Source organism: Salmo trutta, chromosome 17 (assembly GCF_901001165.1).
Source record: "Salmo trutta chromosome 17, fSalTru1.1, whole genome shotgun sequence".
NCBI classification, from domain to species: domain Eukaryota; kingdom Metazoa; phylum Chordata; class Actinopteri; order Salmoniformes; family Salmonidae; genus Salmo; species Salmo trutta.
The window spans coordinates 43234253-43255391 of NC_042973.1; the positions used below are offsets into that span (position 1 = coordinate 43234253).

At 43.8% G+C, this 21139-nt stretch overlaps 1 protein-coding gene across 2 annotated transcripts in view; it reads left to right on the top strand.

Moving 5' to 3' along the window:
* Window positions 1-21139, top strand: part of LOC115152234 (solute carrier family 45 member 3) — a 54347-nt gene that overhangs the window by 26195 nt on the left and 7013 nt on the right. Inside the window, exons 2-3 of one of the 2 annotated variants that reach the window (XM_029696878.1) lie at window positions 4310-4646; window positions 15298-16131. In XM_029696878.1, the coding sequence (XP_029552738.1) occupies window positions 4499-4646; window positions 15298-16131 (982 nt within the window). In that variant the 5' untranslated portion in view covers window positions 4310-4498. Of the gene's footprint in view, window positions 1-4309; window positions 4647-15297; window positions 16132-21139 lie in introns of those variants that run through there. The other variant, XM_029696880.1, reaches the window with a different exon arrangement.

Genomic DNA, 21139 nt, shown 5'->3' on the forward strand with positions numbered 1-21139 from the left:
AAGGAGAGCTGATTGGGTTTATAGTTCCACACCTGTGCGGCAGTGGACTGTGTCCCGGGGTGCAGGGATGGAGTGATGCATGCAGGGGGGGGGGGGGGGTCAGGGTCAAAAGTGTAATGGACAATTGAATCTTGATCTGCAACAAAATGTAATACATTATATAGGCTACATGTATAGATAAATGAAGTTTCAAAACAATGAATAACAAAAATGAATTGCCTATAACTTTAAATTAAAGTCTGCTTCATATTCAACTTACTTCTAAGATGTATTCTGAGTCATTGGCCTAATTATGTAGCTGAGTGTGACACGGCCAAATGTATTATTAGACTCTCCAGAAATAAGACAAGGACGTCTTTCCTCCTCAGCCCAGACAGAGTTCTTTTAGTCAACTGGTCGACAGCCAGCACTGTAATGTTCACTAAATTCATGTGCCAATGTCTCACAAGAAGATGGTCATACCAGACTGAGGCTGTCACTCGCACTTCGAGCTGTTCTGTTGGTCACATGATTGACCAAAGCCGGGGGTCATGTGTGACAGCTATGGGGGGGAAGATTATGGGTCTGGAGGGCAGTGGGGTCAGGCAAGCCTCTCTCATGTGATGAGAGTCTGAGGCTCCAAAGAGAAGGCCTCTCAAGTGCGAGATCCTCCCCAGCCCAGTCCCCAGCCTGCTCAACCTCAACTGGAATCCATCTGGAATTCACTGTCTGGAAGACTGGAGGCTAAAGCCACGCAGGCGGCCTGCTGTTGTTGGACACAGCTCTGTTCCTCTGTCTGCTGCCAGCGGTGCCTGAACAGGAACATAGAGGGGGAGAACTAGTGTGCTGTATCCCTGCAGCCATTCAGAGGGAGCCAGAACACCACAAGAGTCTCCTTGAGGTTTCTTCATCCACTGCCGAAGCAGCACTTGTGGTTGTAATGTCATGTCGCAGCAATCCTCCTCCTCCTGTCTCAGACTCAAAGACACACACTCTTCAGTTGCTGGTTTTTTTGTACCGTTTTATGAAACCCTGCACTAATAAAAGCCCAGTTGAATGGGCCTGGTACCTCGCTATATCAAGTTACTCAGACTTGCACAATGTATACAAAGCCTGTTTTGTATTGTAATAATACCCCTCAGAGCCATTAAGACTGATTTGGGGGGCCTGGGCCTGAATGGGCCTGGGCCTGAATGGGCCTGGTAATGGGGTGAAGGGAGTGCAGGGCTGACAAGACAAAAGCACCTCTTCCCCCTTCTCCTCCTCTCTCGTCCCCCCTCAGCCCCATCTCTCGCTCTACAGTAGCTGGCTCTGGCTGCCCCTGTGCCTAGGCCCTGTGTGTGTAATCACTCCAGAAGACTAAGGGCTGATGCTCTGATTAAGTACAGCTGGGGTTATAGCCAGACGATCGATGGCTTGACTGGAATATATTGTGGTGCCAGAAGTGTCATTAAACTTGTGTGGAATGGTTGTTGTGTGGGTTGTTTGTGTGTGTCTCGGCTACCTTGCTCTGCTCCGTCCAGGCAGGAGTTGACCCCCGAGAGCTCTGCTCCGTCCAGGCAGGAGTTGACCCCCGAGAGCTCTGCTCCGTCCAGGCAGGAGTTGACCCCCGAGAGCTCTGCTCTGTGCCATGTTGATGTTATTTGTGAGGAGTGCCAGGTTTAAACCAAACACGTGGGTTTTATTCTACACATAATACACATAATTCGGGGTTCGCTAAACGTGCTGATAAATCCTCTGCACAGTAGTCTGACTAGTCTCTCCTCCCTCACATCCCTCCCCACCTCATCCCTGACTCATCCCTGACTCCCCACCAATGCTTAGGTCAATACCTCTGCAGCCATTCCATTTTCAGCACTGGCTGGTCCCCCGATGGGCCCATTTCAGGGTGTTTGAGGCGGGTAGGAATGAGATTTGACGGGTGTGAAAGTCCCCTCTCTCCTCCATAGGAGTGACCCAGGCCCCCTGCTGGTTCCTGGCTGCTAAAGCATCTGCTTTCTCCCGTTTCTACGCTCACGTTGCTCACTGACACTATGATGATGCGATCGTTAATGGTATCCAATGCTGGGTTGAATGACCTGCTATTCGATTTAAAGACATGTTATTCTAACATTTATGTAACATTTGAATGAACTAGATTTCCCACTCTACTAACAGCCTAATGCGGTGGTTTTTCTGTTTCTTCACCACCTCTCATTGTTGTTGAACCAAATTATCACTACTCAAACTTTCCTGAAGGACACAGACTCAATTCCTTCCATGCACCTGAACAGTATTTATTTACTGTGCTGGGTTTCTCGTGACTAACTGAGTCTGTTATTGAAAATGACATATCCATTTGATTTGCTAGGGATGAACAGATGGACCACACTGGCGGAGGAATTTCACACCAAATATGAATTTAGCACCTTGTTGTTTTTGCGTCTGCGGCTGTCCTCAGTGTTCTCACACATCTCTTGCTCAGATGGCACCTTGGCAGTAGGATGAGCCTTTTCTCTTAGGAGGCTGGAACATGGCAAGACTCCCTTTTCTGTCTGACTCTGAATCAGTCTGGTACCTAGGCTGAGGAAATCGGATCCGGTATCAGCTGGGGTTTCTCCCAATCCATTTTTCCTGAGTGACCGACTTGAGGAACACTCGATCCATGCTCTTTGGAATGGTCTTTCATCGTTCCTATACGTGATATTGCATCACCTCAGTGGATGAGCTCAGTTGAGGGTTAGAGTACGCCGCTGTTGCTCCCCCAGTCATTTCTACCTCGCTTTGTGCTTTTCCTCTTCAATTTCCTTCAGGCATAAATCGAGCTTTGCTCTCATGAGAAAATAATATATATGAATAAAGAGGGCTATTTGTGTAGAAAGGACAGTGTGCAGGAAGCAAGGCATGAAATGGAGAATGGCACTTCTTGTCATCGTTGGGGGGTAGAGGTCCGTCAGTAGAGATTGACATGCCAGGCACAGGAGGATTGTGAGAGGAAACGATCTGGGAGATTGAGGGTGTACACTCTGGTGTTCTGTTACGCATGGGATGGAGCTGGGTCGAGCACTGTCTGCGCGCGTGTGTGCTTACGTGTGTCTGTCTGTGTGTCTGTGTGTCTGTGTGTCTGTGTGTCTGTGTGTGTGTGTGTGTGTGTGTGTGTGTGTGTGTGTGTGTGTGTGTGTGTGTGTGTGTGTGTGTGTGTGTGTGTGTGTGTGAGATGGGGCAGACGTTTGAGGAACTGTGAGACCAGAATCAGTAAATTATGTAGGCCTAGATCTGTTTAGGCGTTCACTTGCATCTTTGAAGCAGGATCATCAGATCAGGGTGTACTTTCCTTCTGTCTACTGGAGCGGAACTAAAGCTAAGGCCACCTCGCTCATATTTTGTTGGAAGACCAGGAAATGTTATTTTGCTCTTGGAACCATTGACCCTCATCTAGACAACGTCTCATTATGCGCACTATGCCTTTTACTCCAATTTGAATTGATGACGTTGCTGCCTGGAGTCAGGGTCGTTATCAATCGGCGTAATGTAATCTTGCCTAAAAGAACCCTGTGTATCGTCATGTCCCCTTTCTGAGCTTAGCAGAAAATGACACAGAATTAGTATCACCTTCGGTCTGAGTTGATCAGCCAATGTTACTGTTCGTTGTGTGTGAGGTCTTGGTCCTCTCAAAGGAGGAAGTGGTAGAAACGGGCTCATTAGCAGCGATTCAGGTGAACAATGGGTGGAAATGAGAGCGAGGTGCTCCGCGTTAGGAGTGTCTTGACTCGGCATGGTGTAATCAGCCCTGGATCGGATAGTTTAATGACAGAGCAGAGAGAAGTGGAGGGCCGGCTCCCAGACACCACCTGCTGCTGCTGCCTTGCAGACAGGAAAGAGAGAAAGCTTCTCCGGAATGTCTCTCTTTCTTTCCCTTTGTCAACCACCACTTTTGTCATGCCCTCCCTCCTTCCCTCTCCCCGCCTTAAGAAAACAGAGAGGGAATGATAGTGCCAAATGGGTGCATTTGCCACGTTGCCACATCGGGCTGACTCATCTCTCTGTTGTTCAAGCTGCCCTGAAGCTGAGCAGTCTAGTTGATGTATCAATCCCTTGTGTCTGGTTGTGGCTTTCTAACAGTCCCTGTCTCTGCGTGTTGGAGTCCTGCTCTTTGTCTTGTGAGAAAGCCTTTCCGCGGCAGCAGCAATCAAGCAATTTCGGTGCCTGAGGCGTCTGACAACCAGGTGCCTTAGCCTGAGAGTGACCTATCCGGTCTTAGCTCTCAGCCTTCATGCTTTCCAAAGTGAGTAAATCAGTTTTTCTGTTTTTGTCAACACCTGTTTCTCTCTCCTCTGTTCTGTTCTTTCAGATCCAGAATGCTGAAACCAGAATGGATCCTCCAGGTCATCTGAGACGGTGTCAGTGTGTCCTCCCTGCTCTCCCTCCGCAGTGGTCCTCTCGTCCCCGAGCCTCGTCCCACGGGGAACCGTCTGCCTCCTCCTCTCCTGGCAGCAGCCCCCCTGTAACGGCATAGCGGTGGAAAAGCGACCCTGTAAATATGCCTGGATGGAGGTCTCAGTGCCGGCTCGTCCTGCTGAACTCCCTGACCTGCGGCCTGGAGATCTGCGTGGCAGCTGGGATCACATACGTGCCTCCCCTGCTTCTGGAGGCTGGGGTAGAGGAGCAGTACATGACCATGGTGCTAGGTAAGCCAGCTCTGGGGGGGTACATTCATTACACATGAAAGAGTCTTCATCTAGAGGGGTCCTGTCCTGAAGGGTGTGGAGGGACAGGGCTGTGCCCCACCAGCCCGTTGGATACTGTATCTAAAGCAACCTGCTGTCTCTTTTGGGTGCTGGCCTGATGGAACAGTACCTCATTTACAAAAAACTAAAAAACATACACACTGTGCCCCTGTCTAATCTGGTTCTGGACTGTGGCTTTGGATTTGTTTTACATTAACAACAGCAGAACAAATCTAAAGATGTGGAGCAGAGGCCTACTCTTCCTGATAGATACAAAGATGGGTTACTGTTGTTATTATTAGACCTCATTGCTTGCAAATCAGTGACATGCTGTTGTGTTTGACCTAACCTTAATGCTATATTAGAAGTTCAGGTTTAAAAAAAAGACACCTTGTATATATAGCCACCGTGCAGCAGTGCATTTTTTGTGTAGGCGATGGGAATAGCTGCATTATCCTCTCACGCGCAAATGGCTATCACATGGTTTGCTTTAAAGGCATTTCTTCTCTCTCAGATTACCTTGTAGACCAAACGGATCGAGATTGCCACTCCGAAACGTGCATGTGGCAATTACAGCTCCAATAGAGAGATACAGTAATATTATGTGTGTTAACGTACACTCCACTATCCCTCTCTTTAAACAGCTGCATGCGAATGGGAGAAAAATTGCATTTGTGTCATTCCCACACAGCCCGTAAACCTCATCTGGAAATGGCACAAAATAAATGCTTTACCCACACCCCCCCCACCCCACACCCACCCCCACCCTTAGTTTAGTCTAATGGAACGGCAGAGTGTTTAGTAATGGAGATGGATATTGTGTCCTGGGGTCTTAAGGCTAATTTCCCCAGGAGTAGTGTCAGATTCTCAGATGCAGGCCATCTACTTGATGTAATGGCCACTTCTGGATTAATACTGCCAGTTGCCACTCTTTAATTGTTTAATCGACTCTTCTCTGTCTGTCAGGAGGAAGCAAGATTTCTGGATAGGGGCCCAGGGGCATGTCTTATGTTAGAAATTCACACTGTAGAGTTTGTACTGTATATGACTTGGAAAGCACATGGTGTTGTGTGGATACTGCATATGAGTTAGAGATAGGCTTGGGCGGTATACTGTACATACCGTATAACTGGGTATTTGGAAATAGCCACGGGATGGTTTTTCAATACCGTTTACAATAGGGCTGGGCGATATGGCCAAATATCATATCACGGTATAAAAAAATGACGGTGTTTTTTTTATTTTTTATAATAAAAGTTGTACATTTGCTTTCTGAGTAGTGCGTGACCCTAGGGTGGCAACACATACATTCTAAGCGATTTTAATGGGTCTTTCTCCATTCTGATTGGAGCAAAGTGAAAACAGCATCGCTGTCATCAACATTGTTGCATGTGCTGCATTAACCATGCAAACTGAACGCAATTGTCTCGTAGTCGAGGAACAACAAATGCGCCTCTTGAGTGACAGGGGGCGGGAATAGGTACAGTGCATTCGGAAAGTATTCAGACCCCTTGACTTCGTCCACATTTTATTACGTTACAGCCTTATTCTAAAATGTATTAAATCGTTTTTTCCACCGTATGTCTTTGGTCATTACTTCACAGGAGAGCCTTGAACTTAAATGTTTTTTTTTTATCAAAATGCATTTTTTGGCAGAAATGCCTTCTGGAACATGTGAACTTTCATGTGCCTTAATAACAAACTTGTATGCCATCTGTAAATACGAATAAAATTGTTAAATTACGAGCCTAGTTGGTTTAGCCACAGAAAAAATCAGAAACCTTCCCGCTAGCCATGATTGGCTGAGATAATGAGTGGGCTGGAGATGCTGAAAAATGAGTTCGGATTGGACTGCCATATAGCACGCTTCTGTCTTTTTGAGCTGGTCAGTATGTATTGGTAATCCTGACTAACGCGTCTTTTAAAAAATATATATTGCGTTGTAGATCTGCTTAAGTGTTGCTCTCCACTTTCTGGAGGACCGAGTTTTGAAATCAGTGGAATTCGAGTATGATAGCAAAGGAGATGGAGAAAACACGTGTCTCTGGATTACATCTTCAAACTAAGGGCAACCATGGTATCCGTGACACGGAGAAGCGTCCATTCCATGTATACGGGTAAGATAGTCTAGCTAGCTACATTTTCAGATATTAAATGTTTCTAATTTTGACAGAAAGTTGTTTTCATTTCAAGTTAACGTGTACTGTTAGCTAGCTAGCTAACGTTAGCTGGCTTGCTTGCTAATGTTACGTGTATAATTGTGTTATTCGTATTTCAGAGCCATTTGCTTTGCTAGTTATAGCCTAATGTTAACTAGCTATTCATGCAGAAAAGTAACGTCATGAGTTGGGATTATGATTCATTGTTTAGCTAGCTAGCTAGCTAGCTACATGTCTTAACAAAAGACTCCACTATGCAAGTATCCATTTCAATAGAATGTCACTGCAACTGTTGATAGACATAACTGGTAAATTCGCTCTGGCTGTCTACTTCGATTTCAGAGCGCTTTCGTCTGAGTGTGCCAGAGCGCAGAATAAGTGACGAATTTACGAACGCTCAACACCCTTTGAATATGGTCGGTGTCAGTAAACGTTGGCAGAAAAATAACAAATTGTTGCCAGCAGCACAGTTGCAGTCACCAACGCTCTGGATAACATAAAAACAGCCTGACCAGCTCTGCTAGGGCAAGGAAAATGGTCAGTGAGCTGTTCTCTCATTTGTGTCTGGAAGTAGCTAGCAAATTAGCCAGTTAGCTTGGGTGCTTGACTGCTGTTGTTAGGGCAGAACACTCAGATCAACCCTTAAAGATATGGGTGGGGCTAAAGCTTAAGAGGGCGTGAACGATGCTGAATGGGTGTAGACAAAGAAGAGCTCTCAAGTAGGTACCAAAACATTCAAAGGCCATTTTCTCAAAAGTTAGGTTACAAGTTTATCAACTGTCAAAGCAGAATTACTTTCCCATTGTTCCTCAAATGCAGTGTATGATATACCATTTTGTAGCTTTGTGTCCCTGCTTTTATCCAATGTAAAAAAAAAAACACAGTTTCAAATTTTGCTACATAAGACTGAATCAAGGCAGTCAGTCACATTTACATAAGTATTCAGACTCTTTACGTGGCACTTTGAAGCACCTTTGGCAGCGATTACAGCCTTGACTCTTCTTGGGTATGACGCTACAAGCTTGGCACACCTGTGTTTGGGGAGTTTCTCCCATTCTTCTCTGCAGATCCTCTCAAGCTCTGTCAGGTTGGATGGGGAGTGTGGTTGCACAGCTATTTTCAGGTCTCTCCAGAGATGTTCGATCGGGTTCAAGTCCGGGCTATGGCTGGGCCACTCAAGGACATTCAGAGACTTGTCCCGAAGCCACTCCTGCGTTGTCTTGGCTGTGTGCTTAGGGTCATTGTCCTGTTGGAAGGTGAACCTTCACCCCAGTCTGAGGTTCTGAGCGGTCTGGAGCAGGTTTTCATCAAGGATCTCTCTGTACTTTGCTCTATTCATATTTCCCTCGATCCTGACTAGTCTCCCAGTCCCTGCCGCCGAAAAACATCCCCACAGCATGATGCTCCCATCACCATGCTTCACTGTAGGGATGGTGCCAGGTTTCCTCCAGACGCGACACTTAGTATTCAGGCCAAATAGTTCAATCTTGGTTTCATCAGACCAGAGAATCTTGTTTTCTCATGGTCTGAGAGTCCTTTAGGTGCCTTTTGGCAAACTCCAAGTGGGCTGTCATGCGCCTTTTACTGAGGAGTGGCATCCGTCTGGCCACTCTATCATAAAGGCCTGATTGGTGGAGTGCTGCAGAGATGGTTGTTCTTCTGGATGGTTCTCCCATCTCCACAGAGGAACTCTGGAGCTCTGTCAGAGTGTACATCGGGTTCTTGGTCACCTCCCTGACCAAGGCCCTTCTCCCCCTATTGCTCATTTTGGCCGGGCGGCCAGCTCTAGGAAAAGTCTTGGTGGTTCCAAACTTCTTCCATTTAAAAGTGATGGAGGCCACTGTTGCAGACATTTTTTTGTACCCTTCCCCAGATCTGTGCCTCAACGCAATCCTGTCTCTGAGCTTTATGGACAATTCCTTCCACCTCATGCCTTGGTTTTTGCTCTGACATGCACTATCAACTATGGGACATTGTATAGACAGGTGTGTGCCTTTCCAAATCATGTCCAATCAACTGAATTGACCACAGGTGGACTCCCATCAAGTTGTAGAAACATCTCAAAGATGATCAATGGAGACAGGATGCACCTGAGCTCAATTTCGAGGCTCATAGCAAAGGGTCTGAATACTTATGTAAATAAGGTATTTCTGTTATTTTTTTCTATACATTTGGGGGAAAAAATGATAAAAACCTGTTTTTGCATTGTCATAATGGGGTATTGTGTTTAGATTGATGAGGGAAAATATATATATTTGTTCGATTTTAGAATAAGGCTGTAACGTAACAAAATGTGGAAAAGGGGATACTTTCTGAATGCACTGTAGATGTAAAAAGCGGCATGGAAAGAGGGAGAGCAGAGCGAGATGACTCAAGTAGCGAAGTAAACTATAAAAATGGACGTTACACACAGTGCATCACATTTAACAAACCAAACATTCAAATACTGTTTTAGAAGGTAAAGTAAAAACGCAAACCGGTCCGCGCATCAATACCATTATATTGTAAAACACAGTATATCTCCCAACTCTACATTTTAATATTTGTGGCTACTTTTTAAGTAAATACCTGCAGTCAACTTGTGCAATACGTTAGGAGATTAAGCAGATTGCATTCTTCATTTCACCTGTCACATTATTTTATATTGTGTTTTGTTTATAAATAGCACAACGGGAGAAAGTAGCCAGAAGTTGTATTGACAGGGTTTGCATTTTAAAATGAATGTAAACAATGTTTTTTTGCTTCAATAGAGTGATCAGGGACGTGTTAGTATAGTTTTCCTTCACAGAAAATACATTAGTGTGACACATTTGGCAGAAAAAAGTGCAACGCTAATTGGCTGGCAGCTTCAGAAGTAAATGAGCTGTCAATGAAATAGCAAGGGCTTTTTTGAAAAATCGATGCATGGCTATCATATTTCTAATGTTTATCATAAAAAGTGTTTTGCTTAAAGTTAATCTTGCATTTTACCAGGTGTCTGGCAACACTGAGAAAAGTACCGGAGAAAAGTAGCTATACATCAGTCAGAGCGCTGTCAGCTGATAGAATGCCAGTTCATGAATTCTCATCTCAGTGGAGAAGTGCAACTGAAGGATGAAATTAGTCTAATGCCGAGCAGAAATGACAATAACTAGCATTTTACATCTGCTTTTACAAAACCCAGCAAGATAATTCTTATGCGTTTTATCTTTTTTTTCCTGCGTGAAAAACGCAGAATTCTGCATTGAACGTAACCCCTAAATTGAATTTGCTAATTCGTCTAAGTAAGTGGCTGAATTAACAAGGTGACGGGGCATCATATTGTGTTAGCTTTCTGGATGAGTTATTTGTACAGCTGCCACTATCTTGAATTCCTTACGTTTTTCCTCCTCTCAGCCTGCCTGCTCCTCCCTCATCTTCTCAGAGCAGGCAGGCCCATTGCGACTCCAGACAGACACAACTTGTAGCCTACACATGCAGCTCCAGAGCCAGTACTGTTCTTCCTTCAGACAAGAATGCATCCAAACTTTGTTAATTTGCACAATGTCTCTCGCTCACATTCGCATGTAAATGTCCAAACTCACCAAAAATGACATTTGGTAGCTCCTACCTATATACAGTATGTATAACTTTATGAGCTGGATTGCCTGTCTTTGAAATTAGTTTATTTTTGTTTGCTCTCGTTAGCATACTTAGCTAGCAGCCTCCATTGAAATGTGTTATTACTTGTGCTCATTTTGTTAGCATTCTGTTAATAGACACCCAATTGGCTTTTTTTCTAGTTTTTTTTGGCGACCCCTTGTCTGCTAAGCCGGTAATACCGTATATCCAAGTATGAGAGAAGGACAATATGACGATAAGAAAATCTAGATAACGCCCAACCCTAGTTAGAGAGCACATTATGTTTGTAATGGGAATATTTAAGATGAATAAAGTGTATATTCAGTTAAGAGTGATGAATGCAACTTTCTGTTTGTGCAAGGTTGTTGGTCGCCAGACTTGAATGTTGTGGATTTTTCTCATATCAGTTGATAGTGTTTGATGTCAGACAGGGCCGAGGACACACTGATAATTTGTATTGGTGACAATCACTGTGTGATTCTGTAGCAGCTGACAAAGTCACTGCCTGGTATTGTATGTGGTGTGTGGTGAGGTAAGGATAGCTTATATTAAGCAGTGTAGGGTTGTGTGTGAGATAGAGTTCAAGCTGTACACGCTGGATTGCGGCAGCCAGGAAAATATGTGACTGAGGGTTGGACTGTAGTGATCCACTCTGTCTGTCCGTCCGTCTGACGCACACAGTGTGCCCCTTCCTGTCTACTCTACATAACGTTGTCTTTTTTACCTCAAGAAATGTGAGAATTTTTTTTCCTGGGAACGACTAAATCCCAACTACATTTCTTTCATTTAATTGTGTAACAGTTTCAACAATATGTTGTTAGCAGATATCCATCAAGGTAGATTACCCCATACTTATACCATGGAACTGTTGAACACTCGTTTCTGATTGGCATTCTAGAGCATGCATTATTTAACTAATAATGCCAGAGAAGCCGGTGTTTGAAAGATATATTGGCACGGATGTTGTTGGCAAACCGTGCCAATATATCCTCTAAACAGCAGCTTCAAGGGCGTTATCACTTTTATATAAGGGGTTACCAACATGTTCAAAAAATGATTGACATATTCTCATTAAAAACATTATTTGGATTATTTTATTCATACTATTTCATCCTTCCACAAGATATAGTCCTGACGCAAATCTGGGGTTGCTACCCAAGCCGGCTGATCGTTCATTCTATCGGTTCGGTTGCCAGAGACACGACCCAGTCGTTAAGTCTTTTTGTTATGCATCTAAGGACGCGACCCAGTCGTTAAGTCTTTTTGTTATGCATCTAAGGACGCGACCCAGTCGTTCGTTCTAAATGTTCCATTGCCATACTGGCTGGCAACGTTCTTATCCCTGGCTTGCTAGCTAGCCAACTACGGCTAACTTACAGTCACGTCAAACAGTGGAGCCAGAATAACAACAAAGTAGCTGCATTTGCCTTTGTTTAAGCTTTTTTCTAGTGCTATTTATTTGGATACATTCATAACAATGAGCTAATGATGCACGATTTCGCCTGGCATAGAAAATGTGCTCTCTCGTCAGGACACTGTTGTTCAGAGGAGCTAGCCAACAGCACAGCTAACAATCACTTCAAACTGAAGCTGGAAAGACTGGAAACTAGCTGCACTTCGTTTCTTTTTACCTGTTTTCTATTGATAGTTCTTTGTATATATCCATAAAAATAATGCTAATTCACGATTTCGACAGGCTAAAAAAAGCTGCCTCCCGACACGTTAATTTCCATGCGACAGCTGTAGATCGTATTTAAATATTGAAACAATGTTTCAAATATCGGAGAGACAGACAGCAAGGTTTATACAAATCTCCCCTGTTGAAAACGAAATGTTAGTCTAAAAGAAATGTGAGATAATGTCTAGATGCTTTTTATTAAAGTGGAGATTAAGTTTGTAAATTGCTTGGCTGGGCTGATGAGACAGTCAGATGGAACAGAGTAAATCGCATTTTAACTCATAGATTTAACTGGTGGTAACTTGTGGAATAGACACCGTCTGGATTGCAGTTTTAACCAATCAGCATTCAGGATTAGACCCACCCGTTGTATAATTCCCTATAACGCACCGTATAGTTTAATCTTACATGTTCTATGTTTGAGCTGCTTTTGAAATAAAAAAGTAAAATTGAAAACATTATTGGCATTATTTCATTTCATTTTCACAATAGCAAGCTAGGACTGATGGTTTGGTTAGCTAAACAAGCAAGTCTGATTGTTTGGTTACCAAGGCAGCTACTGTACAGTTGAAGTCAGACGTTTACATACTCTTAGGTTGGAGTCATTAAAACTTGTTTTTCAACCACTCCACAAATTTCTTGTTAACAAACTATAGTTTTGGCAAGTCGGTTAGGCCATCTACTTTGTGCATGACACAAGTAATTTTTCCAACAATTGTTTACAGACAGATTATTTCACTTATAATTCAATGTATCACAATTCCAGTGGGTCAGAAGTTTACATACACTAAGTTGACTGTGCCTTTAAACAGCTTGGAAAATTCCCCAAAATTATGTCATGGCTTTAGAAGCTTCTGATAGGCTAATTAACATAATTTGACTCAATTGGAGGTGTACCTGTGGATGTATTTCAAGGCCTACCTTCAAACACAGTGCCTCTTTGCTCGACATCATGGGAAAATTAAAAGAAATCAGCTAAGACCTCAGGAAAATAATTGTAGACCTCCACAAGTCTGGTTCATCCTTGGGAACAATTTCCAAACGCCTGAAGGTACAACGTTCATCTGTACAAACAATAGTACGCAAGCATAACCACCATGGGACCATGCAGCCGTCATACCGCTCAGAAAGGAGACACGTTCTGTCTCCTAGAGATGAATGTACTTTGGTGCGAAAAGTGCAAATCAATCCCAGAACAGTAAAGGACCTTGTGAAGATGCTGGAGGAAACCGGTACAAAAGTATCTATATCCACAGTAAAACGAGTCCTACTGCTCTAAAACGACCATAAAAAAGCAAGACTATGGTTTGCAACTGCACATGGGGACAAAAATTTTACTTTTTGGAGAAATGTCCTCTGGTCCGATGAAACAAAAATAGAACTGCTTGGCCATAATGACCATCGTTATGTTTGAAGGAAAAAGGGGGAGGCTTGCAGGCCAAAGAACACCATCCCAACCGTGAAGCACGGGGGTAGCAGCATCATGTTGTGGGGGTGCTTTGCTGCAGGAGGGACTGGTGCACTTCACAAAATAGATGGCATCATGAGGAAGTAAAATTATGTGGATATATTGTAGCAACATCTCAAGACATCAGTCAGGAAGTTAAAGCTTGGTTGCAAATGGGTCTTCCAAATGGTCAATGACCCCAAGCATACTTCCAAAGTTGTGGCAAAATGGCTTAAGGACAACAAAGTCAAGGTATTGGAGTGGCCATCACAAAGCCCTGACCTCAATCCTATAGAAAATGTGTGGGCATAACTGAAAAAGTGTGTGCGAGCAAGGAGGCCTACAAACCTGACTCAGTTACACCAGCTCTGTCAGGAGGAATGGGCCAAAATTCACCCAACTTACTGTGGGAAGCTTGTGGAAGGCTACCCGAAACGTTTGACCCAAGTTAAACAATTTAAAGGCAATGCTACCAAATACTAATTGAGTGTATGTAAACTTCTGACCCACTGGGAATGTGATGAAAGAAATACAAGCTGAAATAAATAATTCTCTCTACTATTATTCTGACATTTCACATTATTAAAATAAAGTGGTGATCCTAACTGACCTTAGACAAGGAATTTTGACTTTGATTAAATGTCAGGAATTGTGAAAACTGAGTTTAAATGTATTTGGCTAAGGTGTATGTAAGCTTCTGACTTCAAATGTAGCTATCTAGTAAACTTGCTAGCTACTTCAATGGAGGTTGAGCACATTCCTTCTTGCAAATGAACACATTTCTAGCATCAAATGTGTTCAATTATAGCCATGGAAGAAAAGGGATAATCAACTCTGGAAAATAATGCAACTCCGTGGAAGGTTAGTTCCACTCGGCTAGCACGTCATGGAACACACCTTCCACGTCGTTCATTATTTTCCATAGATCGTTGATTATCCCTTACATAAAAGGTCATTGTCTGGGAATGGAAAAATGGAATGTACCTATTCATACAGTACTCCAGAATGACACTCATGGCGTCCCTCATGTGGATCCAATTAATGTTATATTTTTCTTCTCTATGGAATTTTAAACCATGTTTTCAAAACAAGCATCCCATGCATGCTCCCATTGTGAAACCAGAGACATACATCTGGCCATTGTGGGGAATGTAAGTTGAATGTAAGTTGTGTTGCTCCACAAGCATCCTTTGTCATGGGGTGTTTTAATTAGCCCAAGCCATCAGTGGGGAGGAGAGGGAGGCTTATGGTGGGTTAGCTTGGGGCACAGAACCATCTGTAGGCAGCCTTCACTAGCACTCAGAGAGATGGATGGAGCAGTGATGGGGCCAGTGGGCCACAGACCCCTGGAGATCCTGCCTCCAAGCCCTATCAGCATGGGGAAGATAGTAAGCTGGAAGTTACCAGACAGCATTAGATGCAGCCAGGACATTTGTGGATTAGAGTTCACAGGGAAATATTGTGGAAAAACACAAATCCAATAACTATTATGTTGGCTTATAACTCACACAATTGTTCTTGAAGGGAATTTCAATCAGCGTTTACCGACTTAACTATTTTATGTGTTTATGACTATTGCTTTGATACTGATAACTAAACTAACTGGTTTTACACACCAACCTAGAAACCCTTTGACTTTGTAACTGACAACCAATGAATCAACATCACTGATGCCCTCCTATCTCTCTCTCTCTCTCTCTCTCTCTCTCTCTCTCTCTCCTCCCCCAGGTATTGGCCCAGTGTTAGGTCTCATCTTCATCCCTGTGATTGGCTCAGCCAGTGACCACTGCAACAGCAGCTATGGCCGCCGTCGGCCCTTCATCTGGCTGCTGTCCCTGGGTGTCCTCCTAGCCCTCCTTATCATCCCCCATGCCGACCTGCTGGCTGCCTACTTCACCTGGGGCGGACGCACCCTAGAAGTGGCCTTCCTCATCCTCGGGGTGGGCCTGCTCGACTTCTGTGGCCAGGTGTGCTTCACGCCGCTAGAGGCGCTCCTCTCGGATCTGTACCGCGACGAGGAGGACTGCAACCAGGCCTTCGCCATGTTCTCCTTTATGGTCAGCCTCGGAGGCTGCGTGGGCTACCTGCTGCCTGCGCTGGACTGGAGCCGGGGCCTGCTGTCCGTCTACCTGGGCGGCCAGGCAGAGTGCCTCTTCTTCATGCTCATCCTCATCTTTGTGACCAGCGTGCTGATCACCATGAAGGTGTCGGAGGAGCCGCCGTGTGCTGGTGTCGCGGCCCTGGAGCCAGCTCCTCTCCTGGAGGCCGGCCGCTGCGGCATGCCACGCTCCTGCTGCTACCTGCTCAAATGCAAGCTGCGGCTGCTCAAGTCGGGCCCGCTGCTGTGCCTGCTGAGGACGTTCTGGTCCATGACGCCAGCCATCTACCACAGCTACTGCCACGTGCCCTGGGTAATGAGGCAGCTGTGCGTGGCCCAGCTCTGCAGCTGGATGGCCGTCATGTCCTTTATGCTCTTCTACACAGACTTTGTGGGGGAGGGGCTGTACGAGGGCGTGCCCAGTGCCGCTCCCGGGACTGCCTCCAGGCAGCGCTACGACGACGGTGAGTTGGCTTTTTTCTCTATGGATATACTGTGTGATCTATCACTTACTTTGGCGGAATGCCTCTTCATCTCTCATGGAGACACTATTTGATATTATCACATACATACTTTGGCTGGGCAAGCTCTGCTTCATTATATCCTTGATCTTTGATGTATTCACAATCAGAGAACCCAAAGTTCTCAAACGGCCACGTCCAATAGAGTGATTTTGTATAGAGAAAGTTAGAATCCTCCCCCAACCTACTAGTGAGGCCTCAAAGTGCAGACAGCCCCAGTCCAGTTCACCCTGCCACTCCTGTCCTCAGTCCGCACCTTCACCACCACCACCTGGCCACTCAGCTGCTTTGCCGGCTTGGACAGCTCCCTCCGCCACAGCTGGGCCGGATGCGTGCACATTCCAATGGCACAGGTGGGAGGTAGTCGGGCAGAGGAGCAAGCTTTGGTGTTGCCATAATATTACCTAGAGTTTCCAGTCACTGTACCTTTCTCCCTGGTAATAAAGTGTGCATTAAGAGTCTGGTTCCTAATCCCCTAGAATATTGCATAGTTTTATTGGATGAGGAGATGATGATCAGTGTAAAAGAAGACCTTCAAACTTCAAACTGCGTTGAATCTGACTGACATAATACCCCAGACTCGCAGCAGAAAAACAGAGATGAGAGAGACAAAGTGAGAGAAACTAATGGTGAGAGGGACAAAAAGAAAGAAACCTTCTCCCACACTGAGAAGTTTCCCAGGTCTGTTCTCTGTGTGTAGTGGAGCTCTGCAAGGCTTCCTGCTTCTCCCCCACCCCCAACCCTCCCTCCCTCCCACCCACCCCCATCCCTCCCTCCCTCCCATGCCTGCAGGACAAGGAGGAATGTCACACTCACAGTGCATTAATGTCAAACAATCAGTGTACAAAGAGCATGTTCATTCAGGTACAGGGCAGATGCCAAGCACAAAAGTCTGAAGCCTGACATATTTATTTAAGTTATTTTAATTGTATTTATTGTATTTAAACTTTATTTAACTAGGCAAGTCAGTTAAGAACAAATTCTTATTTACAATGACGGCCTACCAAAAGGCAAAAGGCCTCCTGCGGGGGCGGGGGCTGGGATTAAAAATATAAATAAATTAAATACAAAGATAGGACAAAACACACATCACGACAAGAGAGACACCACAACACTACATAAAGAGAGACCTAAGACGACAACATAGCATGGCAGCAACACATGACAACACAGCATGGTAGCAACACAACATGGCAACAATATGGTAGCAACACAACATGGCAGCAGCACAACACGGTAGCAGCACAAAACAGGCTACAAACATGATTGGGCACAGACAACAGCACAAAGGGCAAGAAGGTAGAGACAACAATACATCACGCAAAGCAGCCACAACACAGTATTTACTACAACACCCCATAATTGAGATTACCTTTTTCACCGCAATGTGGTTTATCCTCAGTGCAAATTTGATTGTATACCCTGAACTTCCAATGCTGGATAAAGCTAGTCCACTATCTCATGCAGTGTTTGTAATGTGGCCTTGATCCTTTGCTTTCAAACAGCTAGTCGATCCACATCCTTTTCCCATGTAATATTAGCTGCCATGTTGCTGAACTTGTGTCCTATGCACTTAGGGTGGAATTCAAACCTGAGTTATGTGTGCATAAATGAAACTTAATTCCCTTTTTATGCACTTTTCTCTCTACGCATATTATTTTCTGTGAACAATTGTTTTTTTATTGGGTCACAAGGGCAATCCAACCATAAAACTAAAATGACACTTTTCCCCCAATTTCTTTATATAAATATATTGTTTTACTTACATACCCTCCCACCCATTCCAAACATACCCCTTTTTTTAATCAAATTAAAATAAACAACACGCACTACACTAGAATATACACAGCAAAGTCAATTTGCTAATACAACACCATCAAATAAGCATTTTACATCACATCCAACAGTTTAGAGATTTCTGAGGCGACTACTTTGCATGTTTCCAGAGTGCTAGGACTGGCTTTATTCATACAAGCAGTAGATAACTCCAACATAATTACGTCCTGAAAGTATTCTAGCCATTTCCTTATATTAAGGTCATGTGGTGACAACTAGCGCTGAACAACACGTTTTTTGGCAGCAGTCAACCCAGCCAGCCAAACTTTTAGCTGTTTCTCATTCAGCTGCATACCTGTGTCATCGTTAAGCAACAGCGTAATTGGTTCAAAGGGTACAGTTTTATCAATCATGTCAGAGAGAATATACAACACTTTCCTCAAACTCATAAACCTCAGGACAATTCCATATCATATGTTTGTATGTGCCAAGTGTATTGAGGTTACATAGGTCACAGGATGGGTCTGTTTTGCATAAAATCTTACAAGTGGTGTCCAGTACGATCTATGACAAAGTTTAAAATGAATGAATTGATGGTTCGGGTTCTTTGATGAGTGAAATATATTCTCCCAGACATTCTCCCAATCAATAGCCTCATCATCGACAGCCAAATCATCTACCCATGCTTTAACCATTGAGAGATCTTTCTGCTTTAATCGTTGTAAGATGAGAAGAAATAGCAGACACAAAACCTCTGGACTGGAACACTCTATCACCGGGTGCCTTCCCACACTTGTACCCCATGGAACACCACAGGCACAAAGCTCTGACTGTAGTCTTAAGAATATAGAAAGAATGACGACCCTTGCAAATCAAAACGAAGACGAAGTTCCTGAAAACTAAGAAGACCCTTTGAGTTGCCTAGTTAAATAAAGGTTAAATAAATCAAATAAATCCAAATATATCCCCTAGATTGTTGACCCCTTTTGCAGACCAGGCTCTAGACTCTAACGGTTTATTACAGGAAGTGATAGCCTTGTTATGCCATAGAGGGGTATGGAGATGTCATTTCCAGTTAACACCTACACACTTCTCAACCTTCCTAAAATTCTCTATTGTGTTAGAAATGATAGGACCAAAATACAGCATGCATTTCCTATTAGATATACCAGACAATAACACCTCCTGCAATCTAGTAGGTGAAACAAGTTCTTCCTCAATAGTTCTCCAAGAGACTGATGTAGACTGATCAAGATTGGTGGTAAATACAAACATTTGGTAATGCATGTCCACCATTACACTTCTGTCGTTGTAACACCTCAAACCTAATCTTCGGATGTTTGCCATTCCAAAGGTATGTATGTATATGTTTATCAATCATTCCCCAATAGCCTACTGGTGGAGGGAGTGGGATCATCATGCTCAGGAAACTAATACGTGGCAAAACATTCATCTTTATGGAAGCGATCCTAGTTTGTAAAGAAGCAGGCAACTTCTCCCAAACCTCCTTCTCCCAGACCATGCAGAGATGTCTCTACGCATATTCTGACTATTCATTTAAGCATGGGCAAACGCCAGTATCAGCCAGTGGCGGTCAGTGCCATTTATGATGAGGCAGGACAATTTCTTTTTTTCATGAGCATGGCCTTATTTCTATTATTGTCATTCATATTCCATTCACCCAGTTTAATGTAACATCAATAGGTTTAGGCTACTACATGATACTCAAATTTTCCCTTTACCCATCATGAGGTTGCTACAACCTAGCCTTTAAATTAAAGTTTACAACATAGATGCACACAGATCGAGAGAAGTGACACATTCAATACCGCCTTGCACACTCTTGCCTGCATCTAGCTGATATAGGGTGTAATCATTAGTTCAACAGTTGCAAACAAGAGTTTCTATTGGACAAAGTCAGGTATTTTATCCCCGTTTCATTTGCTTCCGTTCAAGAAACGTTTTTCCACAGAATCGGCGGAATGAATACCACCCTGATCACGCGTAAACACAGTTCGCTTTCATAGCAGCCACATTGTATTCCTTCTCACATCTATGCCCTCTCCTCCTCTCACCTTTTCCCTTCGTTTGTGGACTTCAATGTACAACACATCAGCTGTATGTGACCAGGCGGAAAAAACTTTCTAAGCCAAACCATATCAAAACCGCTGCACACAGCCTACATCGTTGTCCCCATATTAGCTATAGTAATGTCCTAGTCAATGTAGCTAATACAATCATGCAGTAACATTAGTGTATAGTCAGTAAGCAATTTAGCAGTTCACCAGCAGGCCCTGGTTAAAATAAATTTATAAAACCAAAAGTTCCCTTGACTTGGAAGAGTTCCAGTGTTGTGTTGGATAGTCATAACCTGTTCAACTTGTGTCTTTCTCTCTCTTTGAGTCAACTACTCACCACATTTTAGCTGTAGCTAATGCTTTCAGTAATATATTAATTCTCTGACAACATGACAGTTCATGCTCCAAGAGTTCTGATAGGTTGGAGGACGTCCTCCGGAAGTTGTCATAATTACTGTGTAAGTCTATGGAAGGGGGTGAGGACCAAGAGCCTCCTAGGTTTTGTATTGAAGTCAATGTACCAAGAGGAGTACTGAAGCTAGCTGTCCTCCGGCTACACCATGGTGCTACCTTACAGTGGGCTGTTGAGGCTACTTTGTAGACCTTCATTGCAAAGCAGTGTGTTTTAATAAATTATTTGGTAACGTGAATATATTTAGTATAGTTGTATCAAAAAAGTATATTTTTTAAATGTTGTAAACATTTTATTTGTATGAAATTCAATGAGAAGGATGGTCCTCCCCTTCCTCCTCTGAAGAGCCTCCACCAGTGTCAGCTATTGATAAGAGCTAGGTAAATTAGTAATCTGTTTGGAGAAAGGGATTGTAAATATACTTAGCAATTGTTTTAGATTATTTTTCCTTATGATCCCTGAGAACGAATGTGAAACCAGTCATATGGAAGCAAACTGAAAATCAAATCAACAGGTCATGTATTACGGCCTCTATTCCACAGTGAAGTAAGCTATAAATAGATGTGCCGTTGTTCAGAATTTTAATTGTATGCCCTCGTAATTTGCCGGGATGAAATTTGGAGACCCAAGCAGTGCCGAACCTGCCGAGTTGATTTATGTGCTTTAGAATGTTTAATTATATGCC